General features: G+C 38.0%; 1 protein-coding gene across 8 annotated transcripts in view; it reads right to left on the reverse strand.

The window, feature by feature from the left end:
• The window catches only part of MYO5A (myosin VA), a 199843-nt gene that overhangs the window by 22170 nt on the left and 150443 nt on the right, over positions 1-27230 (reverse strand). The window contains exons 25-34 of one of the 8 annotated variants that reach the window (XM_043918816.1): positions 25949-26062; positions 19836-19979; positions 19551-19604; positions 15710-15937; positions 13488-13496; positions 11115-11215; positions 8221-8301; positions 6316-6514; positions 3981-4055; positions 1953-2046 (exon numbers count right to left, since the gene is read on the reverse strand). In XM_043918816.1, coding sequence (XP_043774751.1) covers positions 1953-2046; positions 3981-4055; positions 6316-6514; positions 8221-8301; positions 11115-11215; positions 13488-13496; positions 15710-15937; positions 19551-19604; positions 19836-19979; positions 25949-26062 — 1099 coding nt within the window. The remainder of the gene's footprint in view (positions 1-1952; positions 2047-3980; positions 4056-6315; positions 6515-8220; positions 8302-11114; positions 11216-13487; positions 13497-15709; positions 15938-19550; positions 19605-19835; positions 19980-25948; positions 26063-27230) is intronic. The other 7 variants (XM_043918818.1, XM_043918817.1, XM_043918819.1 and 4 more) reach the window with 7 other exon arrangements.

A 27230-nucleotide genomic window follows, 5' to 3' on the forward strand; every position in this document is an offset into this window, starting at 1 on the left:
TTTAAGAATATAATTGGTAGGATAGTTTAACTGATAAGGTTGAATTCTAATTGATAATGGCTTAAAATCACTAACATCACAAAATATTCTCAGCTATCCCTTTAAGTAAAAATATATATATCAAAGAAAGCTAAGTAAAAATGTAAAATAAGTGATTCTTCTATTTATCAGAAGTTACTAACATATGGTAAATGAATCTTTAGGAGCTTAAAAAATAATTTTACAAGTTAATACCCTTAAAATCAGTTTCTTTTAAGCAGATAGTCTGCTGTCTAATTATCATCTCATGATATAATTAATGCAGAGTTAAGTGCAGAAAGGTTCTCTGAATAAAGATTTTCTAAAGTTCTGCCAATAGACATTACAGCCCATGTATGTGATTTGGAGGTTCAAAATTTTAATAGATGGAACAGATAATGCTAAAGGATTATATAATAAAACATGACTATAAAGTAATCTATCTGACATCTAAACAAATATTTCAGTATTTGTACATGGGAGGGAATATTATCCTCTTCAAAATAAATATCCATGTTGCTGTTCTAAATATTTCTGACACTTACTTACACATTCAACAAACATTAATGGAATGATTATGACAGGTCAGACAATATGCTAGGTGCTGTGAAAACAAGGGGAAATAAGAGATGGTCACCATGCTCAAAAAGATCACAATCCATTGAGGAAGCCAGTAATCAGACAGAAAATTTGCTAAAAACATGACATTGAAAACCATAAAGGTGGGAGGTGAACTGTGGTACCACAGAGGGTACAGCCATAGGGTCTGTCTGGATGATCAGGAAAGGCTGCTCTTGAGCATGTGACATATAACTCTGGTTGCAAAGGATAAGCAGGCCTTGACTAAGAGAAGCGGGAAGATCAAACAGATGGAAGAGTTATGGCAGGCCTGGCATGTTGGAGGAATGAAAGCCAGACAGTCAATCACGGCAGATTCTTTTGAACATTCCCAGTGATGGGGAATGTTTACCCTTTGAGCAGAGCAAAAATTATTCAGTGACAATGACAGAATAGATGGGTAGTCAGACTGCACAGTATCATTTCTGGTCAAAATGGTAATAGCTTGCATAGGTCTGAAGGCAATTCCAAAGAGGGGCTCAAAATCTCTAGAACAATGAGATCGTCGCTGGAATAAGCTTACAATGTGGCTTTAGCCCTGTTCACTGCTACATCCCTGGCACCTGCTTACTGAAGGAACAAACACTCACCCACAAGAATCGTTTGTGTATAAAAAAAACTGATTCTTTCTCAAGGTGTTTTCCCATCATCATCAGATATAAATCTTGTTTTATAGAATCTCCTTTATAACTACAATTCATTTTTTCTTATTTACTTCTCTTTTTGTTCTCCATAGTTCTTTGAGGACACAGACTCTGTCTTACTCATCTTAGTATCCCTAATACTAAGAATAACAGTAATAAAAATAAGCTGTAGATAGCATTTACTGTGTCAGGAACCATACTAAATTCATGCCACATATTAATTAATTTAATCATTACAAACCATGTCAGGTAGATAGCCCTATCATTCCCATTTAACAGGTGGGAATACTGAGGAATAGACAGGTTCAGTAACTTGCCCAATATCAGATGACTAACAGTGGAAGAGCCGATATTTAAACCCAAGAAACTTGGCTACAGAATTCATGCTCTTAACTGATATGCAATACTGCCTAGCACAGTACCTGGCATATAGAAGATAGCCATTAGATATTTATTGAATGAATTCTCTCTTTGTAAGTTAGTACTACCATGAAAAGAACATTTCTCCCCACTTAGCAATGAAAATTTCCACTCCACGGAGGCCAGGTTTGCTGAAAGTCATTTTTGTTATTGTCCCTAATATTCACACACACATTGAGCCACACTCTTAAGCCACTAGTATAGTATATAAAACCAAGGTTCAGCAATTGTCATAAAAACATGTTTAAATACCTTCTAGTTCACCAATTTTTTTGGCAAATACTTTCAGTTGTTTTTTCAGTTTCCGGACAGTCTTATCTTGTTTTTCGAGTTGTTCCATCAAATCCTAAAGATCAAAATGAGAAATATAACAAAAAGATCAAAATAAGCCATCTAAAATGCAGAGAAGGGAAGCAGACATAAAGTTACAGAAACAGTACTTAGCTTTACATAAAAAGTTAGTTTTACATAAAAGCTCCATAAAAGCTCATTGGTGGAGCCCCACCTGGCTAAAACCAGGAGGCGATAGGAAAGGCAGCTATAATAAAGCAAATGTTAAAATACACAGTGCAATAACTCCTTACAGCGTGATGGACAGCAGGCTCACTGTGGGGCGAGTAGACTCCAGTAGACTCCGTGGGGGCAAAACAATTAAATGCTCATGAAACGTACTGCTATCTCAGTAGAAAGTTTTTCATTTAAAGGGGGAATAAGCAAGGTAGATTTTGATGAATGCACAGTTTTGTGTGAAGTTTTAAGGATGGTTGAACTTAGGGGCTTTTAACTGACACCTAATCACTGCAGATGGTGACTGCAGCCATGAAATTAAAAGACGCTTACTCCTTGGAAGGAAAGTTATGACCAACCTAGATAGCATATTATAAAGAAGAGACATTACTTTGCCAACAAAGGTCTGTCTGATCAAGGCTATTGTTTTTCCAGTGGTCATGTATGGATTTGAGAGTTGGACTATGAAGAAAGCTGAGCGCTGAAGAATTGATGCTTTTGAACTGTGGTGTTGGAGAAGACTCTTGAGAGTCCCTTGGACTGCAAGGAGATCCAACCAGTCCATCTTAAAGGAGATCAGTGCTGGGTGTTCATTGGAAGGACTGATGCTGAAGCTGAAACTCCAGTACTTTGGCCACCTCATGCAAAGAGTTGACTCATTGGAAAAGACCCTGATGCTGGGAGGGATTGGGGGCAGGAGGAGAAGGGGACGACAGAGGATGAGATGGTTGGATGGCATCACTGACTCGATGGGCATGAGTTTGAGTAAACTCCGGGAGTTGGTGATGGACAGGGAGGCCTGGCGTGCTGCGATTCATGGGGTTGCAAAGAGTTGGACACGACTGAGTGACTGAACTAACTGACTGAAGTGTGTGAAGCACTGTCTCTATGAGTTCCACCCTTTGGAGAGGTTAAAACTAGTCCTGTAACTTAAAAAAAGTTAAGAGGTTTCGGGAATTAAAAGGTAAGTTAAAAAATAACCACAAAGAACAGTATAGAGTAGTTGATAGACTAAGTGGCAGTTAGATAACACACCCATAGAAATCTCTAACACACCCATAGAAATCTCTAACACACCCATAGAGATTATATTATCTAATATAATAATATAATTTATAATTGCAAAATATAATTTTGCTTATAGGGAAAAAAGGGGATAATTCTATATGATTTGTGCAAAAAGAGAAAACAAAAGCAGTACATTCACAAGTAGGGTTTAAAAAAAAAAGGTGTGATACGTGGCTTCCTAATCAAGAATTCTTTCAAATGACAGACAGAGTCAAACGATCAACAATTAAGAAGAAAAGTGGGCAACAGCAAACCAGGAGCTTCAAGCGGAAATAAAGCAATGATTTAAGAGGTTTGTGGTTGTTATTCAGGTTGTGGATTTTAAAAGGTGTTTATAAATACAAGTATTCATTCTTTTCCCAATTTAGACAGGGCTGGTTTTTAGATATTAGACCAATGATTCAAAAGGAACAGTTGTTAACATTTCAAAGTGTTTAGTTGTGCTTCTTGGATTTTTACTTTACCTTTCAAATCATATTTTGCTTCCATCACACTGTAAGCCTAGTGTTAATAACAAACCAAAGGTGACAATGGACGCAGGACACTGACAGAGGCGACATCACTGGCTAAAAGACAGCTGTGGGGAGAAACAGGTTTTGTGAAAGTTTCTGAAGAGACCTCCCAGGAAGGGCAGGCAGAGTGCTCTTCGCTTATAGAGGGCTAGAAACAGTGAGGAAGATGACAGAGAAGCACTCTTTTACATACAATCATCCGTTTGTAAAGTGAAATCCGATATGATTGATACTTCTTAGGGTCATCTGCATATAATTCCTCAAAATACTGAAAAAACAGGCACAATGGACATTCGTTTTTCTCTGTGTCTTTGAGGGGAATGCTACCTCTCAGCAAAATCAATTTTAAAATATTTTAAAACACAGATAAGGAATCTATATATATAGACACAAAAGGCTCTGATTTGACATCTGTCATTGCCCTCTAATTTTTCTAGTACAGGTGATTCTATATCCACAAATACATCTTCACATGCTCAGAGGAAACAGGCGATGTTAGCAGGTAAACAGCTGTGGTCCATATTCCCTAGACAAGGCTGGTATCTCACTCCTCAGACCTGCTCCTAGGCTGCTGCACTTTCTCTGCTGCCAGCAGCAGCAGCAAGAGTGGGGAAGGCAATTCAAACACAAGTGAGAACACGGGCAAAGTTGGAGCTCTTGTTTGATGTTGGAAAGACTGGGCAGAAGCTGTGTGCCTTCCTTCTCTGAAGGGCAGCTTGGGGCAACCTGTGAAGTTTGCTCACTAGAGGAGGCAGAATAGTCATCTCTGTGTTTGTGTTTGTGGGGTAGGTGGGTGGGAAGGGTTTTTAGGGTAGAGTTTCGAAGAACACAAAGCCTAGGCCCACCGGTACTTTAATATTCTGCCCAAGTGCTTCCTACAGAAATGCAAAACTAAGACACTCTAATGACAGCGAAAAACTGCATCATCCCCTTTAAGTCTGAATCCATTCTCCTGAATTAGCAATCAGTGAGGCAGGAGAAGCCTATGAACCTACAGAGCTTTCCTAAAATACAAACTAGGTTTCACCAGTTTAGAATATGGAAGGGATTGATTTATTTTTGTATCAGTTATACAAAATCAAAAAGAAAAGTAATAATGCACACAAGATTGCAAGGGAAATGCTTAACCAACTTAGCAAAACAACTCTGAGAATCTACCACCCAGAAGCATCTTTATTTCATGGTTTCACCTTGTATTTTAAGATAATGATTTAAAAGCACAGAATTTATATGCTAATTAATCATTATTATGTTATTGAGTAATTTATCAATTCTTAAGCACTGAAGCACTGTTAGTTTAAACAACAATATACTTGTGAGTAATAAAATGACATCTTGAAATAGTTCATGATTCAGATCTTCCCCCACAAATCAGTGATATTTCAGGCACTTTGGAAAGAGTCTAGACTTTAAGTCCCTCACCCATCTCTCCCATTCCCATAGTCTCACCAGCATGCTGTCCTCAGAAGGAAGGACAGACTGGGAAAAGAATACCTTTGGGTTTTGCTTTCAACTAATATAAAAGATGGTTGAACAGGTGACACTAGAAAACTATCTGTAATGCAAATGATCACTAATGGATAATTCAGGTTGTTAAATCTTCAGAGAAAATCCAAACTATTTTATTACAAGTTATTAAAATTCTGAATTAAAGAAACAATTACCATTAGGCCTAAACAGCTTTTCTAAAAACCAGCCCGACACTTCAGTATAGATTTTATATAGAAATGTTCCCTGGTCAGGGAACTGAGACCCTGTAAGCTGTGTGGCAAAGCCCCACCACCACCCACCAAAAGAAAAAGAAAAAAAAAGGAAATATAACTTTTCAACGACTTTTAATTTAATAAATATGTTTATCAAACCTAAGTAGAAATCTGTAATAAAAGTTATTTTGTGACTGAGAAAGAAATATTTTGGAAAATATTTTCTATAAAAGAAAGAAGGACAACTTTGTGCCATCACTCAGAATCTATCTGGCAAGGGAAAAAAAATCTCTCCACTCACTGTCTGAATTCTATTAAAAAGAATCAAGAATGCAGAAACTTGAATCCTGATGTTTCTCCTTGATCCTGGAGTTCCAACCAAGGTCAACCTACAGACCTCTTTGGTTCTGCCATCTGCGCCCTGACTAACTCTAACCCTGCTGTCTGCCTGAGAAGGGGCTGGGAGGGCCTCAGTGGTGCCTGGGGACCAAAGGTTGTGACAACCACGCAACCTCCTGGATGGCAAAGACTGCAGCTGCAGCGGAGGAAGCGGAGTTCTCAAGGATATCGAGACCCCAGCACACAGTGGGCCAGTATCTTCCACACCCTCCAAGTGAGGGCTGAGGGGCTGAGAGGTGCCCGAGCCTTCTGTGACAAACCACCTGAGCACACACCTTTTTCACTTTTACCAACATAGTTGTATTTTCCTTACTGTGTCTGGGCTAGAGAAAGAGGGTCACAAGAGTGGGGCAGTGAACGGCATCTTTCCCAGCCAGGAAGGAGGTTTTGCTCCAAAAGCCATGGGGGCTGCTCTGCTGTCCTTACCAGGTTCTCATTGGTGAGCCGAGTGATCTCGTGCTGCAGGCTGGCCTCAATGCGGGCCTCTGGGGGCAGCTGTAGGTTCTGGGCCAGCAGCTGCTGCTGCCGGTTGTTCTCCTCCTTCAGGCTCTGGATTTCCCCGCGGAGAGCTTCAGCCTCGTTCTCATGGCTCCTCTTCTGAGACTGCAGCTGGGACTCCAGGAGCCTGCGGAGAAGCCACACAGGGAGGAAAGGGAGGTACATCTGAGTCCCTACCTGGTGGATGTGAGGCTTTGCGCTCACTTGCAAAGGCAGAAAAATGGGAACTCTGTAGTGTCTGTGTAGCTTCTGGCTTGATTAGAGTCTAGAAACTCAGATGGAGCCAGAAACAAAATGAATGCACTCACATATCTGTCTTTCTGAATTGAGGACCCTGCTACAAATACAAAGTTCTCAGAGGCCCTGAAAAACAGCAGAATTTTACTCCTTTGAAAGCTTCATAGGAAATTATGACTAAAACAACTTAACCCGGCTTACTACATTTGCAGTAACATTAATTTAAAGTAGCACTTAAGTTGGCAAAATTAGTATTACTATAATGCCTTTGCCACAAAACAATCACTGTGGAGGGCAAGATTACAAATGCCCACTTTAATTAAATCTGCCTTGAAGACCTGCAGCATTACTAATTCCAGGCAGGGGGTTGTGACCAGGGTCCCACTTTTACTTTTATCTCTGAAGGGAAGAAAGACTAGGGTGCTATTCTGAAATACATACAGATTTACCCAAATGCAGACAGAGTTCTGAAATTTTGTTTATATTTTAACTTTGTCATCTTCTTTTCCCCTATAACCTTCCTTATCAGTAAGAGAATCCTAACAAGATATGGTTTTGGAAGATCACTATTAGTGGGACCAACAGAGTAGTTCTTGAGCTTCCCTGAGCAAACATACAGGTCAGCTGTGCCATGGACTAGGGCCCTGGCCAGAGAATACCAGAGCCAACTGGCAACCTCCCTCTACCAGACACCCCCATTCTACATTCACTCCCTTTCCAAAGACAAGACAAAGTTATAGATAGGAACTAACTAACAGGAAGAAAGAAAAGCTGTTTTTATTCCAATCCCCTTGGTTAGCAAATGCTGGGCAAAACTTACTGATACTATTATAAGCAAAGAGTAAACAACAGACTAAAAATATTTTGGGGATTATGAAATTTGCAAAGAATCTGAACCAATAACACCACAAAGTTAATGACAACAGTGTGTGATAAGAAAAAAGCAGAATAAGTAGAAGCTCCTTGAACAAAAGTCTATTAAGTAGTTTAAAAATTAATCACTAAAACAGTATTTTTAAGACATAAAAACAGTATTTTTAGGACCAAAAAAACCCAGTATTTTCAAGACTTTAAGAAACAAGTATCTCTAGAGGAGATGAGTGTCTATGTTAGAAAGGTTCTGTGGTTTCAATTTTATTTGCTTTCTCCTAAACATGTTTAACATGATGAGTTTGGGTAATTATTTTGAACTATAGCTGTACAGGAAACCCTCCTGATTTGCTGTTTCACAAATCTGAATTTGACAATAACCACACTGAATGCCAAGTCATGTACTTAATACTGCTGTTAGGCAGCATGATGATATTATATGAGAATGTAGCTATATTGCCCAGGCTCAGATATCCTTTGAATTGGTCATGATTCCAAACAAGAAACCACTAAGTAATATGTATTAATCTTTCCTACAGTTGTTTGGGCTCTAGTTGAGAGGTTTGGGTTTTCTTCCACTCTTAGTGAGATATTCACAAATTTTAGTGTCTGAAATCTACCCAGGAAGACAGTGTATAAGAAATACAGAAGTTAAAGTCAGGAGGCCACTGTTAGTAAGAAAAACAACAAATTAATAACATTCCATTTTGAGGAGACAAGTATAACCTGTTGGCTTGTTTTAACCCTTCATAAACCAGCAACAGCTCTCCATCCTCATTCAACTCATGGCAATCCATAGCAGATGATCTTCCATGCAAAAGGAACAACAATGCAAAACACAAAGGGATACAGGGCGGTAATGAGATGGCGATGGTCAACAGTAGCACATGGTATTTCAACATGTTATTAAGTCACTAGGACTGTCTTTATTAATTACAGATGACTTTAAGACATTACCACAGAAATTATTTTTGGTTAATATTTTTTTTTAAAATTAGTAATATGTAACATCACACGTAAAGGTGGACAATTTAAAACAAAATAATCAAGGATCCAGAGCTACATTTCCTGCAAAGTAATAAATGACTCAGGAGGTGAGAAAGACGTTCTGTTTCTAACATTTTGTTCAGCTAGCAGAGTGATCTTATGTCACACATTATGTTAGAGACTAGCCACAAGAGTCATACACATATAGAATGAAAATTTAAGCTACTGTCTTCCTGTGGCGATCTTCATAATTCACTTCAAAATGAAGTTTTAAGTCTTCTGGGTAGGAATTTGTTTTAGCTTGATAAAATCTAGTTTTGTATTTTTAAAAATTGCTTTTAAAAGTTCTTATAGGAGTAACATAAATATGTCCAAAGTTCCCAGCTTTTATGATACAATTAAAAAAAATTTTGTGTCAAAAATTAATTTTAAGACCTGGGAAAATTGCTTTTATATTATTAAAGTCACACATTTTATTAAAAATATGTATAATTAACAAATAAAAATGATGAAACTGATTAGAGGTTTTTTCTACAAGTACATAAAAATGATATTTTGAGTGTTTGCCAAGTATCAGACACTGTTTTACATCCTTCCACAGGCATTATTTCATTTAGTTCTCCTAGCAACAATGTATATCATTTGCCATATTGCAGAAGAAGACACCAAGGTTTAGAAGTTAGATACTTGGCAGGTACTATCTGACTACAGAGCCCAGGATCCTACTCCTCTCCCTAGACTTTTGTTGTTGACATCATGTTTACATAAAACGAATTTCATAGATTGCTCTTCCACTTTCCATTTACCATCTCTCCCTGGAGAGTTGGTCTATTTGCACGGTCTCGATTGTATTATTACATGCCGATGACTTTAATATTTACATCTCAGCCCACAGGTCTCTCCTGTTCCAATCTACATTTTCAATCGCCAAATGAAGTTCTCTTCTTGGATGTCTTCCTACTTTCTTAAATATTTGTAAATCTACTGATAATTTCCTGTAGTTCCCCAAATCCCAGACCCAGGGTCGTGAAATGGAATCACTATATCCAACCACGTATCCACCACAGATGCTGTGGAGTTGCCCTTCATGATCCCCCACCCCTGACCACACGTCCAGTAAACTGCAAGGCTGCTCACCTCATCTTCTTAAGTATCTTTCTAAGTGTCTCACTTCTTTCAATCCCAATGGCTACCAACTAAGCCAAAGTCACTATAATCAGTCATTCAATTATGGGAATAACCTCTTAACTGGTCTTTCTGGTTTTAATCTTGTTCCACTACAGTCTATGCTCTAACATAAAAGCCAGGGCTAGCTTTCCAATCTCAACATACCATTCTCCTACTAAAAATCTTTCAACAGCTTCCACTGTCACTGGAGGGAAGTCCAAATTCTCTTGGCTATCTCCCCAACACTCTATAAACTCTGTGAGGGGAAGCACTGCATTTACCTTGCTTAATGCTTAATCCTTGCTTAATGCTCTATTGCCCAGTATTTGGCACATGGTTTGGGATGAAACGGGCATACAATATATATCTGGTGACTGAATAGCTGAGTGGATGGATGAACAAGTTAATATAGCTCTTCTTACACTAACACATTCTCAGCTATAAGGTATGCTTACAACTTACATTCATAAATTAAAATTTAAGTTTAACCAAATACTTTTATAAGCATTCTCTACTCTGTCCATAAAAGAAGGTAGTAAATACCTTATATCTTGTATGGCAGTATTCTTTAGTCTGTGAAGTATTTCTGTATACCAATTCTGATATTATGCATCAGGAGATCTAGATGTACACTGATAATCTCTGTTATCATCACTGGCCAAGTTCTTTTAAGTACGCAGTCTTTTAAGTTCAGAGTTTAATAGCATGAATGTTTTTTGGGAAGCAGGAGTGGCAGAAAAGCCGAGGAATTTCAGAAATGAGCAGTGATAATCTTATCTACAGGGAAAGCTTTGGAGAAAGTTCAGTCATTTAGTGACTGTGCAAATCTGCACTCTCAGCCCACCCAAGGCTCTTAAGACTGAGCTAAGTGCCATCCACAACTTCATTCATGTTTAGAGTAAATGAGATAAAAACCAGAGTTAGGATTTTCTTAGAACACCTTAGGAAACGTGACAAAAACTTGGTCTCAAATATCAAGGTCCCATCCTGGGAAGTCATGGTACCCTTCGAGAATTATATGGCCAACATGGATGTGATTCAGCTACTTCATCACTTCTCTTTACATTTCAATTTACATTAAATTTCAATTATTGAAAGCTGCAGCTGCCCCTACAAACTTCTCACAAATAACCATCCTGAATAACAAATGGAAGTGACTACCCAAGATAGTCCAAGCTATAGAGTAAGTAATTGATTTTCTTTCTCAATGCTAAGGCTCTAAAAACACAGAAATATACTCCCTTGATGTAAAGAACATTTTCCTTTCAATTTCTTACCAGTAATGCTACTGTCTTATAAATGAGATTTTAACTGGGAATATATTGGAAACTTTGGATCCGTTTTGAAGGTCAGCTGATGTCTAACAAAACAATGCACAAACACTCGTACTCACTGTACAAGAGGCTAGCTTGAAGACTAAAGATCAACTTGATTAAACCAAAATGAATAAAGAAAGATCAACTTACCTGTTGGTTTCTTTCAAACCAATATATGCTTGTGCTATTTCGCCTTTATCTTTCATTTTTTGTACATCTTCTAAAAGTATTGTGGAATCTGTCATTGTGTTCTAAAGGGGAAAAGACATTTCCACATTAAGTGTTAACACAAAAGCTTTGGACCACATGTAACATTTTTCTTTCTAACACAATAGGGGGTTTACGTGTTCCACAACACACCTGCCCCACCAGAGCATCTGCCCTAGCCCCAGGGTGACTACAGAGAGTGGCACACAGGCAGTTAAGAGAACCAGGCACCTCCAGTCCCTCTCTTGAGAATCCCTAACACTCTACTACAAAGATGGTGCGATTCCAGAGTAAACAAAATCATTGATGGGCCATGTGTGTTTTATGCTGTGTGAAATACATACATAAATATCAGTGTTCTTGCCTGGTTACTATTCTAATGCTGTATATGCACTTTTAAATATATTTATTTCTATCTAACTATCTATCTATCCATCCACTATATATAGCTCTAAAACAATAACCAGGCAAGAACACCAAGAAAGTAGTCAATGGAATGTACAAAGCTGTTCTTTCTTCTACTTCTGGACTGATTATAACAAAACAAACGCCCTAAGAAATATGAAAAGTTTGACACAAAACTCATTTTTCTGTTAAAAACTCAGTAGAAAAAAAGTGGTGCTTAGATTATATGTTTCAGCAAAACTAAAGTTTTCTCTCACATCTTTAGATATATATAAATGGGAAGGATATAGCTCCTTGGAAATATCTACCATGTGCTGTTATTCGATGTTTTTTACTCTGTTACGGTATAGGAATAGTATATAAGCTTTTGAAATAAACATCTGGCAGGTCAGAATAACTAATGATTTTGTATAGAAAGGACTTTTCTGCTAACATTTTTACTTCCTTTTTTTTCCTTTTTTTGTCTAATCTGCTTGACAACCAATATAATTTCAAAATTTTGCTTCTACTCAGTTGCTCTCTATCCCTCCTAAACCAGGGCAAAAACAGACAATAAAAACAACTGTTCTAATAGTCTCTAAAGCCTAACACCCTTTAGAATCCATGGGCCCACTCTATTTGTCTAAATAGTGTATGCCTAATCCTTTAGTCAATGCTTGCTCTAAATCCAGGTCTCACAGTACAGTACAGTGGAGATAATAGAATACACTTCAAATATTGTGATCTTAGAGATCAAGGTAACTTTAATGCCAACAAGAGGCCCATAAATACTTGCTTTTGAATTCCACTATTTATTTAAAAAAAAAAATCCCACTTATATGCTAATGCTGTCCTTTTGTGAGTTTACAAATTCATACTTAAAATATGATAAAAGCTATAAAGAATTTATATTCTACTGAATTTTAAAAATCTTTCATATAAACACTACATATAGCATTTAAAAAGCATTTAAGCTATGTTTTATAAATATTTTACTATACATTTGATAGAAAATTTCTTTTTTTCTCTTTTATTAAGGCAGAAAATCTTTCTATTCTTAAAAAGCCTTACTCAGATTTTTTTTTTTAAATTGGCTGTGCTGCATGACTTGTGGGATCTTAGTTGCGCAACCATGGATTGACCCTGTGCCCCCCTGAAGTGGAAGCATGGAGTCCTAACCACTAGACTGCCAGGGAATTCCCCACACTCAGAATTTTACTTTTAAGTAATAACTCAAAGAACCAGTTTCTATATGAAATAATGCTACATGTATTCTCTGACATCTGAGAATCCATATGATGTGGTTTTGAACTTTTAGTAAATTGATCTAGTATAAGTTGATCTAGTGAGCCAGTCCAAAGGAAAGATGGTATAAAGTAGCCAGTCCTTCCCTCCTCTGGTCTACCTTAGCTAAGAAACAGGTAAGTATGGAATTAGAACACCAGCTCTAGGAAGTTCCTTACTCACTGCTCAATAAGTTTCTGCCAAGACAGGAACCAGAAGTTCTGAAAGCGTTGCGCCATGTAGGAAAATCCCACCCTTCCCAAGAATGGGGTGCTCAGCTCCTCAGGCTCCTCCTCACCCTTGGCTAACAAACCCACAGATGGTAGAAATGAGAGCTTGTGTTTCTTAGTTAAGGGTTTTCCTCCCTGGTTGTGGAGGCCCACTATTACTACCACTGAGGGTCACAGAGCTGACTCTGAGTTCAAAAGTCATGGAGGCCTCTCTGTGATCTGGACAGGAACCTATGACATCCATAATTTTACCACTGACTTCTCAAATAGGAAGAGGTCAAACAGGAAATTAATTTGTAAATACCAAAGTAGATTTGGTGGCCAGAAAGGATCAACTGCATATATTGGGGGATATTTGCAAACTAAAAATTAGGATTAAATAGAAATATTTGCTAGACAATTAAAGAATTAGAATTACCTTGTCATCCTGAAAAATCACAAGTCAGCAAGCACGAAAAACAAATGGAAAAAACAACAAACTCTTAGTTCCATGAATAAATTCCATCAATGAGTCCCCACCAAAAGAGAAAAAAGCTAACTGTGAAAACAACCATGAATGGTTTCTCCTAAAACTAACTCTGTATGTAAATTAGTATCCATGGAACTGGCATGTGGTGGACATTCATACATATTTATGGAATGGCAACTCTTAATTCTCAGTTGAAATTCTTTTTGAGTTGTTTTGATTTTTCTAATGGTACAGTATTTGTGAGGATGCGAGAAAACAAGCCTCCTGCTCATGTACTGGGGTGAAATTCTTATCTTAGTTTTGTGAGAGTTTCAGTAATGCCTTGACAGGAGGTCATTCATTAGTCCAAGTGAAGCCTCCCAGAATACTTGCAGAGATAGAGCAGGTAAACTAGCTGTGGCTGGGCTTTATCATCACCTGGCTCATGGGGTGTCACTGCCTGCAAAGGAGTTGTGAAATGTCTCTTGACTAGAAACGGAGTGGGACAAACAGCCCTGGGATTGAAAGGTCTCAGTCAGTGTCCTGTGCATTTCTCCTAAGAGAGAACAAGCTGATGCTCTGTGTGGGCTGAGAACCTGGACAGCAGGGACCTTGGTTAGGGCCATCCCAACAGGGCCTGGAGAGAAGTCATCACATGGAATATGTGAGGCAGGTAGGTGAGAGTGTGTGATACCAGAACGATACCAGAACTACATGCTCTTGTGAGCGGAGCTGCTTTTATGTTCCTTGGTTCATTTTTCTTTCCATTAACTTTTACTAAAGTTTCTGGTTATTATAGAATATCAGTTTGTCATAGGAAACCAGACAAAGGGATCCTCATTTTGGACTCTACTCCAACTAGCATACAGAGGCAGGCTTATTTCTCAGAGGCTCAGTCCCCTGTGTGAGTTGTCGTTAATCAAGTATGTCATGTGCCAGGTCTGGTATCTTAACCACATGTAGAACTACCATTTCTAAAAGAAGTGCTCTTGAACCTTCCAGAATCCCATTCATTATATGCTATAGACTTTTAAAAATTGAATTATATTGAGATACAATATTATATTAGTTTCATTTATGCAACAAAGTGAGTAGATATTTTTTTTGGTTTTTTTTTGTGAGTAGATATTTTTATACATTACAAAATGATCATGATCATTAAAATGTCTAATTACAATCTGTCACCAGAGTTATTACAGTATTATTGACTATATTCCCTATGCTATAAATAACAACCCTATGACTTATTTATAACTGGAAGTTTGTACCTCTTAATTGCCTTCACCTATTTTACCCAACACCCTACATGCCTCCTACCCTGCAATCACTAGTTTGTTCTATGAATCTGCTTCTGTTTTTAGATTTCACGTGTAAGTGATATTGTATGGCATATACTGGTCTCTGTCTGACTTATAGTCATTTTTCACGTGGCATGTCATGCAGCTGGGTTACTTGTGATTGCCTAATTCTTGGTAACAATTTACTGCATGAACACGGGCAAGGAGGAACACAGACTGGGTTTTATGATGATTACTCAAATTCTTTCTGGTATTAAATGACAAAAAGTCCACTTCTCACCAACACACAGCAGTGTTGAATCTGAAGTTACCTGAGGGCAGGGAAGGACTTCAAAGAACCATCTATATTCTCCATCCTAGGTCCCTTCTGTGGAATCACTAAATACGGCTCTTTCCATCTGGGCCCACTCCCACATTAAACAGAATTCCCTGAGGTGAGCAGAAATCATCTCCATGTCGCTTCTCTTCGTTGATCTCATGTATAATCTTTACATGTTATCTTCCCAGTTAAACAGACTATTTTCAACAAATAATTTAAAATTGTATTTAATGGCTTCCCACAGCAAGGTAATTTACGGATTTTTGTACTTAACAGAATTGTATTTCTGATCAAAATTTATTGTGGTCAGACTACTATAAAAATATTCATTTTAAAAGCCCTTTGTTAATGAGTGAGAGGTGAAACTTTGAGAAGCAGTTGGGATTTCACTTGCTTCTTGCTCAGTCTAATTGGTGTTTGCAACAGTTTTTAAACAATGTTGAGTTCCTTTTTTTTCAAATGATGATATCCTCAATTAGACTAAATATACTTATGTTTCCTCCACATAAATTGGAGGGAAAGAACAGGAAGAGGCCAGTCCCCAACACCCACCTCCACCACTTGCTCATGCTCACCTTGGGTTGGATGGCTTCCTTCTGGCTCACCAGCTGAGACCTCAGGATGAGGACTTCCTCCTTGCGGACATCAAGCTCCTCACTCACAGAGGTCAGCTGCTCCATGAGGACACGGTAGGCTGGCGCACCTGGGGCAGTCACCTCAGGGGCACTTTTCTCACTGAGGGCCTTTCGTAACTCATTTAGCTCATTTTTCAGTTTTTTGTTTTCTGATTCTAGTTCTTGACGCTGTAGGACGAGACAAAAAATGGCTCATCACCATCTTCCTCAGCTTTACATAGGATTACTTACCTTTCTTTCCCCAGGAGAGCAGAAGAATTCTGCTGGAAAAGATCACCAGAGCCACCCTAGGGAATGGCTCCCCTGGGAACTCAGCTCTGCAAATTCAGAAAGTCAACATCAAGTGGAACTGAGCAAGGTAAATGATAGTTTGCTTCGTCAACCCAGGTTTCAGAATCAAATTTGTTCCAGGTCTGCCCAGGGTGTGTTCACAGGCCTGAAGAGAATGCTGAGTCCTTACGTATGAGCTTGGATAAGTACTAAGAAGCTCAGGTTTTCTTTATGTGTAAATATAAGTGAAAGTATGAGGGTCCAACTGTCAGGTTACTTCTAATGAATGGATCAGATGAGCAGAGCCCTGAAATGTTGAGTAGCATCCTCTTGTCTCCTTTGTAAAGAGGACGAAACAAACCACTGAAATTTTAGGCTTCTAATTTCTAATTAAGAAATTATATGACATTTAAGCTAATAAAATTCTCTATAGTGTTTCAATAACAACACACAGTATATTTTTGAAACTTCTTTCCTGTGTGACAATCTTGTGAAGGTGCTGGCAGAAACCTTGAGAAGTGGAAGGATAGGATGGGCCACCTCCTCCTTCAGACATCCAGATGGACACACACATCCTTCCCCACCTCCACACTGTCACATACCACCAGCCATCCTCATGTCACCAGTTAGCATGGCCCTTGGCACGCTCTGCTCAAACAATGGCAACAGGAACTCAGAATAGAGTTCTGATGCTAAACTCTGTTTACTGACACTAAAGTACAAAGGTCATAGGATATTGGGTGGGAAACAGTGAAGCAGACAGGCATTAAAAGTACCATGCTGATTTATTTAGCAATATGGTGCTAAGATTTTATGATAATGAAAGTGAGACCCTTCCATATGAACATAAAACACTTTATTGTTTCTTCCAGAGAAGCAATCTTAGGTTTGTAGCACCAAATTAGACCTTTCAACATATCATACTAAGACTATCTGAAGTCCTTTTTTTTTTTTCTGGTTTAAGAATTTGTAACTTTTTCTTTCATGGATTAGTTCATTCTTATGTGTAAATGAATGCTCCTTCCTATCCCCAGTATCCCACCAAAGTAATAGATTCATATTTCTGTTTCTGCAACAGAAAACATATGAATGTCTCTACTTCAACACCTAAGCTCCGAAGCCATCTTTCCCAAACTTTAACATGCATCAGAATCACCTAGAGGGTGGAGGGCTTTAGATTTGATGTGAGGCCCACAGATTCGCTTTTCCATCAAGTTTCCAGGTGATGTTGACGCAGATGGCCCAGGGACCCCATTTTGAGAAACACTGCGCTAACACCTCGGAACTTTGTGATCCGGGCTTCATTTTTAACATACTACAGAGAATGTCTCTCTCTGTCCATTTTTTTTGTGAAAGGCAGGCAGAAGCAGAAGATCTAGGGATCAGATTCCTATCCCTGTTCCTTTCACCTGTCCCATCCCATCCCATCTGATTCCTGTCTTGCATAATCCATATCATGATTTGGTTTTCTAGGCAAAGAGTATAAAAGACAAAGGAGAATAATAGAGATGACCTTTTGCTACCACCCTTTTCTTTTTCCACAAACACAAAAATGTACTACCCTAATAGTACTTTCACTGGGGGAGCAAAATATTTAATTATGTTATAATTTAGAAAGGGTAAAAAAGGTCCTGCGATGAATTTAAAAAGTAAATGTCATATTTTGGGGGTGAAAATTAGTTTTCAAACAAGTTGTGGTGTGAAACTAGCATGTTTCCTATTGTTTGGCGATCTGGATTCAAGATCAGACTTTACCAACTGATAGTAAATCTCTTCACTGTTCTAAGGCCTCAGTTAATTGATCTTATAAAGGAAATAAAAAATTAATCTCAGAAGTGTGACAGTGACTAAACAAGATAAGGTAAAGGAAAAACATTTCAAATTGTAAGGCAAATACAAGGTATTACCAGTCAAGTGTTTAGAATCACTCTTACTGTCTTCAGGGGAAGGAGCTGAACCAGGCATTGTGGGTTTGGGCGGGTAGAGGCTAGGCACTCTCTACACCAAGGTGCCATACAGCCTGGGGAGGAGGCGCCTGTCAGCGGCTCTGGACTGTGGGGAGTAGCAGTCCACACAGAACAGGGGCCTCTTAATGTGCATAGATTACATTCTAAATCACAGTATTAGGAAATAACTTATCAGGACTAGACTTGCATAATATTACTAAAAACAAAAAAAAATTTCATGATTGCTTAGAGAGACCTCAGGAGTTCTCAAGTATATGTAAATGCCCACTGTTAAATATTTTGTGGCTTTTCTAATTTTTAGTTTTGTTTGGTTATAATTATGAACCTTATTGCAATTTTCCAGCTATTTTAAACCATAATTTTCAAAAAGCAGAAAGAAAGTTTAAAAACTGGCATAATCAGAAAACATCTGAGAATAATAAATTTAAGGCTAATAAATTAATTAATAACCTAGGAAACTTCTGGAGCTGGGAGTGACTTGACAGCTGACAATCTGATAGCTCAGACTTCTAGGGGCTCAAAATTTTGATTCTGGAAAGCAAAGGAAGGAGCCAGGTGGTGCACAGCCAGCTCTGAATCAAGCAATGGGACATTTTCCCCCTCTGGGCTTCATCTCTGTGTTACCCAAGATACTCTGTATTTTAGGAAATAATGTTCCTAACCAGTGACTTTTCCTGTGTTCACGTGCTCTAGAACACACAATGGCAGCTTATTTCCATCTAGTGAGACTTTGCCTTGAACCACTGAGAAGATACATTTCCCCACCTCCATCCCCTTCCCTCCAACTGTTCTTTAAAATATGCTGGAATATGTTTCTTCTCTGTAAACAAATATCTGTCTTTCTCTACAAACACATAGTTTCAGTGGGATTTGATGGTTAGAGCATGGCATTTGGAGTCAGAGACACCAACATTCAAAGTCCGCTCCTGTCAGTTTCCAGTGGGGTTATCTTAGGAAGTTACTTATACTTCTTAGTGTTGATTTCTTCATCTATAAAATGGGAATTAAAATGCTTACTTGCAGGATTGTTGTTAAAAATTAAGGCTGATGTATAAAGTGCCTGTATTTTAAAATGATGAAGATAATGACAGCAGCCAACATTTGTTGTGTCTTTACTATGTGCTGGGCACTATTCCACACAGTTTACATGAATTACTTCATATAATCCTCATGAAAGTCCTATAAGATAAATATTATCATTATTCCCACTGTATAGATGGGAAAACTGAGGCACAGAAAGGATTATTTGCATACAGCCATATAGTGGTGGATCTAGCATTTGAACCCAGGCAGTCTGTCACCAGGGTCCATGTCCTTTACTACTTTCTACAGCCTCCAAAGGCAGCTACTGCTTAGGCTGAAATCTAGCTTATATGAAAGAGAATTTTAAAAAGGTAACAATGCAAGGCTATAAATAATGCCTGAAAAGAGCTTAAGCTAGGGCTTCAGGTACCATTAAGGATGTTTTCTGAGAGAAAGAGGCTCTGAATGGGTTTCTTGCCAAAACAAGATATTCAAAGTCTGGACCAGACTCTTCCCATTACCTTGAGTGACTCATATTCCAGTTCTGCACCTCTGATCTGTGGTCTTTCTTCTTCCTAGGGAAAAACATAAAGTTAAGAACTTTATAAATAAGTAGTTATATTTTAATTGTTAATTTTCAATCTTAGAATATTACCTAGCTCTGCAGAAAACAGTAAGGAGAGTTCAGCCCTCACTACTTGAAGGAAATCCTACTTGATTAAAGTATTTCTGGCCTGAGTTCCCATTAAAGAAGAGACCACAGAACCCAGTTTGCCATGGCCCTAGGGTGGGAGAGCACTGCTCACCTTTGCCTTGCTGCGGAGCACCTGCTCCTCCTTGCGGTCCAGCTCATCCTGCATCACCTGCTTCTCCTGCTCCAGCTCTGTGACCCGCTTCTGGAGCTTGAGGAACAATGACATGTCCAGAGGCACCTTCTTCTCACTGGGCTCCTAAACTCCAGAAATTATAAGATAGTCAAGATGATTCATAAGATGTAAAACCTGATGAGAAAATGATGAGCAGCCCGATAGAAAAATAGGCAAACTTACAGGAGAAATATAAATGGCCAAAGAGTATATGAATAGCACATCCAACCAGCTAATAAATGGAGAAATGCAAATTAAACAGTGAGGTACCACTTTCCTCCATCATATTGACAAAGACCAACAGTGTCTTATATGATGTTGGTGGAAGTATACGTAGGCCCTTTAGAAGGGAAAGTGAGCTGTATTCATTAAAATTTAAATCTGTATATCCATTAAACTAGCAATCTATGTTTAAGAAATAATTCTACGAAAATACTTACACAAGTACACAAAAATATCAATATAAAATATGTTCACTGTAGTATTTTTGTAATCACAAAACCTGAAAAGACTCCAAATACTGATCAAAAGGAGAGCTACTTAAATAAATTCTGGTATAATCAAACTATGAAATATTTACAGCTGTTAAAAAGAATGAAGTAGATCTACACAAATAGATAAATATGTTCTAGATAAAGGTATTAAGTGAAATATACAAGTTTCAGGATAGTATCTATATTGTGATCTATTTTTTCTTAAAAAAAAATACACATGACTTTTAAATATACCAAGCCTATGGCATACAAAAATCTAGCAGGCCATCAAGGTTATCTTAGAGAACGGGAGGTACTGTGGGAAAGTTTCATTTTCAGTTGCATACATTTCTATATTTGAATTGTGTACAATAAGCATGTACTACTTTTGTAATTAGGAAAAATGATTTTTGAAAAGGTGAAATGCTAGTATAAATATATTGAGGTCATACAGAGAGAAAACAAAAAAAAACAAAACATATATAGCCCTTAATAAACTAAAAGGTAACCTAGTAGCATTTAAAAGTATGTCAACTAGTTCCAAAACAGAGTCACAGCAAGAACTACCAGGATAAATAAAGATACACTAATTCAAGCTAAGCAAAAGGAAGTAATTAACCATCATCATGGAAATTCTGAGAATGTCATAATTGTTTTACCTCATTTACTTTGTGTTTGAATTTCTAATGAGTTAAGAAGAGAAAGAATTGTATCATCAGACTCAATGGAGAGGATAAAGAGTCTCTTTTTGTCAGAGAGAAAAAGAACAGTAACAACAACTTATTTATTTAATTAAATGATCAAAGTATAATTATTAACCTTTCCCTTCTCTAGGGGATCCTCCCTACCCAGGGACTGAACCCAGATCTCCCACATTGCAGGTGGATTCTTTACCAGCTGGGCCACAAGGGAAGCCCTCTTAACTGATCAGCAAATCTTATATTTCCAAATGTCAATTTTAAAAAAAAAACATTTTTTTCTTGATATAAAAGCGAAACAACTTTCCATAGAAAATTTAGGAAATAAGAAAAGTACAAGAATGAGAACTGTAAGTATAACCTCATATCCAGAGAAAACTCACAATTTTTGTCCAGTCTTTTTTCTATAAATTTAAAGAACAGGAAAAATATTTCATCATAATTTTGTACCATCTTAAAAACTTAGCATTTATTATAATTGTGTTCCAAATTTATAATATGATACTTCAAAGCATAATTTTTGATGGCTGTATTAAAATGTATACCATCATTTGCTTCATCATCATGTTACAGATGAACACTGAAGTTATTTTTAATTTTTGTATTGGAATATACTAAAATAAATGTCCTAGTACATAAATATCTAAACATTAATGTTTTAAAGTCTATTAGGCCTGTTTATACTTCCTTCAGTAACCACCACCTTGCCTGGAGCAACAATGACTGTTATCATTTTAAAAAAAGTGGCTCAATTGACATACCAATAGTGGTATTTCATTATTGTTTTAACTTATATTTCTTTGCCACTTAATGAGGTTGAATAATTTTTATATTCATTAGCTATCTTTGATCTTTTGTGAATTCCTAGTAGTGCCAAGGTCAGCATCATTCTAGTTCTTAAAAAAAAAAAAAAAAAACCTAAGATGAATCAACTAAACCAAGAAGTGGGGTACTTATAGGCTATCAGGTCATTTATCTACAAGCTAGTTAGACCTGGACTTTTTCTTACGGTCCATTTATCATGCTCAGAGTAAGAAAAAGTTTGGGTATATGATCTGTCCTGACTTAGTAGAATAGAGATAACATCTTCCCTGAACATGAAATCACTACAGAATTTCATTCATATAAATACTTATTTCTATACATCCCACAAATACTTATATTTTAGCTTATTTATAATATAAACATTCCATCTTAAGCGTTTAAATGTTTGTTCATCTTATTAATGATGTAATATATGTGCAAAGTTGCTTCAGTCATGCCCCACTCTTTGCGACCCTATGGTCTGTAGCCCACCAGATTCTTCTGTCCATGGGGATTCTCCAGGCAAGAATGATGGAGTGGCTTGCCATTCCTTCCCTCCCAGGGGATCTTTCCGACCCAGGGATTGAACCTGTGTCTCCTGTGGCTCCTGCATTGCAGTTCTTTACCACTGAACCTCTGGGGAAGTCCATTAATGATGTATATGTCCCTGAAAATTTTAATTATTTAATCTTTTTTTCATACTATAACTGAAGCCTTCATCCTTTGGGTGAATATAATATTTCATTCACTGTACTTAAAATGTCATCATTTGGGAATAATTCCTCTCAGCCTTGAATGCTCATTTTTGTTGAAAAGGAATCCTTTTATTAAAATAGGGTGGGATAACTCTTTAGATACCAGCTAATATTACACAAAAAATTAGTTGCTATAGATAAGAACAAAATTTTATGGACAGAAACACTTGACAAGTGCAAAACTGTTTGAGACATAATGATTAGTAACTAAGAGTGCTCCAAATGGTGCCCATTCTTATCCCTAATGACATGTATAATCGAAGAGATATTGTTCTCCCCATAGCACATGAGCAAGGAGGATGACTGGGCCATCTAGCTCAGGAAAGTGTCTAGCGTTTTGTTTTTGCTTTCTTTCCTTTGTAAGGACTTTGTCATCTAGGGCTTTTCCAAGTAAGTGAAGCTTTAAAAACTAATCTAAAAAATAACAGTCTCTCATTAGAGGAAAATCAGGAAAATAACAATTTCTTCACAAAATTACCATGACAAGCCTGGCAGTCATCCTGGAATTATTGCTAACAGTAGCTGAGAAAGTTACAGTGACGTGTTCCCTGGATTTGACAAGTGTGAGGAAGCCTGAGAGCAGAAGCAAAACCGAGATAATCAGTCAATGGTTACTAAGAAAGGGGCATGACACAGCAGGGAAAACAATGGTTCCCAAAAGTGTTACGTGGTCTTTGTAACTCCAGAACACAAAGATGCTGGGAGTGGGAGGGCTGTAAGGTGAATGGAGCTAGCAGCTGAGTTCTCCACAGAGAAACAGCAGTGGAGATGCCACTGTAACTTATGAGCAGCAAATCACACGTCTGTGATTTGTGACTAGAGACATTAATCCTTTATTTTTACCTCAAATTTTGCTATTAATACATGACTGAGGTCAGAATTCTGTGTTTCAAAACAATTTTAATTAAAAAAATCAATTCATAAGCACGAGTGATCCTATTATTGTCCTGGCCCCTGGATTCTAGAGGAGTTTCTTGGGAATACTACATATAGGAGTTGAAAGTTTTCCTTTAGTTTGTAAGAGGTGATTTGTAAACCTGGCCATTATAGAGGAAGTAGCAGGAAGAAATGCAAACCTGAAGGTCGTAAGTAACTTGAAGAGCAAAGTGACAGCCATAGCCTTAGACTGCCATGTCTCTCCTGCCCAACCTCCCTTTGATGATCAATCTCTCTTTTTCTGTTATCAGTTGTACAGATTCCCATCTTTCTGATCCTGGCCACACCCAGTCTGTTTATGAGACTGGGTTTAAAGCCTCTTTATTAGAGCAAAAACCTTTATTTATTGAACACTTACTATGTATCTAACACTGTTGCAAGTGTGTAAAAATTAACTCATTTAATCTTCAAAACATCACTATAAAGTAAGATAATAATAGCAGTGCCACTTTATAGAGGAGGAAACTGAAATGCAGAGAGACTGAGGCTAAGGTTATGGACTTAGTCCTAAGGAGGAGAGTTACTGTAGCCTGCCCCATGATGCAGACAGCACTAACCACAGCCAGCCGCATCTCAGATGCACACACTTGGTCACAAGCAACAAGCATGACTAGTTCAGTCAATACCCTTCCTCGTTACTGAGAGAAGACTTCCTGTGTATGACCTACTGCTGGTGGTCAGGGCATGTGACAGACAGGATCAACACCCCGAGATCTGTTGGTGGTTTCTGAAGCACAATTCATACTTCAATTTTCAAAAAAGATGAAAAATGTACCAAATCCCACTGTTCAGTTCAGTTCAGTCACTTGACATAAAACACATGAGAATGACAAATGAAAAAGGCTACACCTCTCCCCTCAAATCTGTAAGAATTTGGAGAAAACACCTTTATATCCACTAAAGGCTTAGAAGCTATAATTTTGAAATCTTCAAAGTCTAACTCTGGGGTAATCTCCAAAGATGGCCACCAACGATCACCCAACAAAAATAACTTTTCTCCCATTAAGAGATGGAGGCCATTCCCCTCCTTGAATCTGGGCTGGCCTCGTACTTTGCTTTGACCATAAGATGTGGCAGAACTGCTACCATGCCAGTTCTGGGTCTGGCCCTAACAGCCTGACATCATTTGCCCGTGCACTCCTAGAACCCACTCTCTGTGCTATTGAAGAGAGAAGCAGTATGGAGAGACCCAAGGAGGAGACCTTCTCACCCCAGCTGAATGCAGGGGGATACTCCAACCCACACCATAAGGGACAGAAGTACCACCCAGTCAAAACCCAAAACTGTGAGCAATAATACATTGCTGTAGTTTGAAACCACTAAAGTCAGGGATGTTTTGTTGCACAACAGATAACTCGAACAACCTCTGCTGTTGTATACTGGCCATATTGCTGTATCCATGGCCCCAGACTAATGTTATCTGTTTATCTGTAGGTAGAAAGGGAACTGGAGAACTGCAGTGTAGAACCCCTGAGAGGGAGGAGGCAAAATGTGGAGCTCTGAACAGACAAGCCTCAGAATACTGGCTCTGCCACTTACAAGCTGTGACCTTGGACCAGTTACTTGGCCCCCTTGTATGTATGAGTCCAACTATATGACATTCCAACTATGTGACACTTTCTTTAAAATGAACAGAATGAGATGGAGAAACTTTTCATTCCTAAGTAGAACTAAGAAAGGAAAGAATCATTCAATTTTTTTCAGTTGTTCTGCTAGAAGCAGTCTATTTCTGACTTGGCCATTTTCTCAGAATATGAGATAAAAATAGAAAATAATGTGTCTGAATTACCCATTACAGAAACTAATATGATATTTGAAGAAGGTATGAGAATTGGTTTGGGAACAATCTAACTTAAAGTCACTGTACTCTTGGAGTTACAGTAATATGTCATTTTGATTTCAAACCATGTAACACAGAACACTAAGACAGATTCATAAGCTGTTTTCCATGCATTTTTGTAGAAGAGAATTACATTCGTACAAACTATCATCAAACAGGCAGCAATTTTGCTAAACTCTAGGGCATTGGTATTTATACTATAATATTCTAGGATAAAAGCTTACTTTTAAAAAAATGACCTCAGTCTAAAATAAATTCATTACAGGCTATATTTTTTTACACACAGAACATGTTAAGACATAAAAGGGAATTACAAAAAGGAAAATCTGGTCCTCAAAATCACATTAAAAACTGAAATATCGATTGACAAAAATATGTAATAAGTATGTATACACACAGTTAATTAAGCACCTTCAAGTCATTTATAAAGAATATAAAACAAATGTTACATTTATGAACAAATGGGGTCCTCCCTGCAATGGAAATATTCTCTGTTAATAACAGGATGAGCACATCTTACTTTTATTGATAGGTATCTAAAATATACCTCTGTCCTTGATGGAATATCTTCTGTTTCTGCAATTTCAGAGCTAAAGGTATATTCAGACTCATTGCTGCTGTGGGTAGAATCTGTTCTCTTGTGTCCAGGCTTAGGCACATTCTGCAACACAAATAAGCAGCTACAGTTAACACAACATAATTAAATAATTGAACTTGGCATAGTTAAGACAGCATCCACCTTAACTTGATTCTAACCTTCATGACCTAATGCTCTCATGCCCAAACAATCTATTCCATGTTGTCTTAACAAACTCTTATATGGGGTCCCCTCCTGAGCTCCTCAAAGAAACAGAAAGATGCACCAGGGTGTGACAAGTACAGTCGCAAAACTAAACACTCAAATAAAAATCATCCCTGATTATCAGCAGATCCCCTCTTAAAGTTGTGAGTGGCTAGTCACACTAGGTGAAGCATAGGTATGATGACTTCCATATTATAATCAAACAAAATCTCCCCCAAAAGTCCACAGAATATATTCAATGACAGCATAATCAGTTTACTGCACCATATTAACAGGTCATGGGAGGGGGGTTTTCACACAGGCAACTACAACTTCTGTCAGTTTTATGCATGGAACTGAAGCTCTGGAGTCAGCAGTGGCAAGGATGAGTGTGCAGAACAGGAAAGGAAACTCCTCTGGGGAGATCCTCGGGTTATTAATTCAGGGAGTCCTAGTGATAGTTTCACGACATGTGGTACCTAATGAACTAGTATTCAGCAAGCCTGTGGGAAATAGAAAAGTTAGGTATTTGCAGTCCCTTCCTTTCTGGAGAAGTGGTTAAAGAACGACTTGAAGGAAGAGGAAAAAAAAAAGGTGGGGTTTGGGCCCCTCGCTCTGAGGGTGCCCCCTGCAGAAGAGGTGAAGAAGTTCAGTGGCCTGGATCTTCTAGGGTTACAAATTCTGAGAGCTTCAAAAAGGCCTCTGAAAGCTTTGTGATCTGTCCAATTTCCTTTACTCCTTCCAAGGTGCAGGAAAAGAGCCAGAAGTCACAAAGAGTTTTTTGCCTCTTTCCTTCCAACATCCAGGCTTAGACAAAGCAGACCCATCTGTGCGACCACAGGGAAACAAGCCCTCAGGAGTAGTTGGTGTCTCAAGCCAGACCACTTTGTATGTTCTGTGTTTATTAGTGATTTTGGCCTGCAGTTGTGTGTGTGTGTGTGTGTGTGTGTGTGATTTCTGTGTCTGATTTTGGTATCAGTGTGATGCCTCACAGAAGGAGTTTGGAAGCTTTCCAGAATAGATCGAGAAGCATAGGCCTGCAATTTTC

The sequence above is a fragment of the Cervus elaphus genome, chromosome 12 (assembly GCF_910594005.1).
Source record: "Cervus elaphus chromosome 12, mCerEla1.1, whole genome shotgun sequence".
Lineage (NCBI taxonomy): Eukaryota > Metazoa > Chordata > Mammalia > Artiodactyla > Cervidae > Cervus > Cervus elaphus.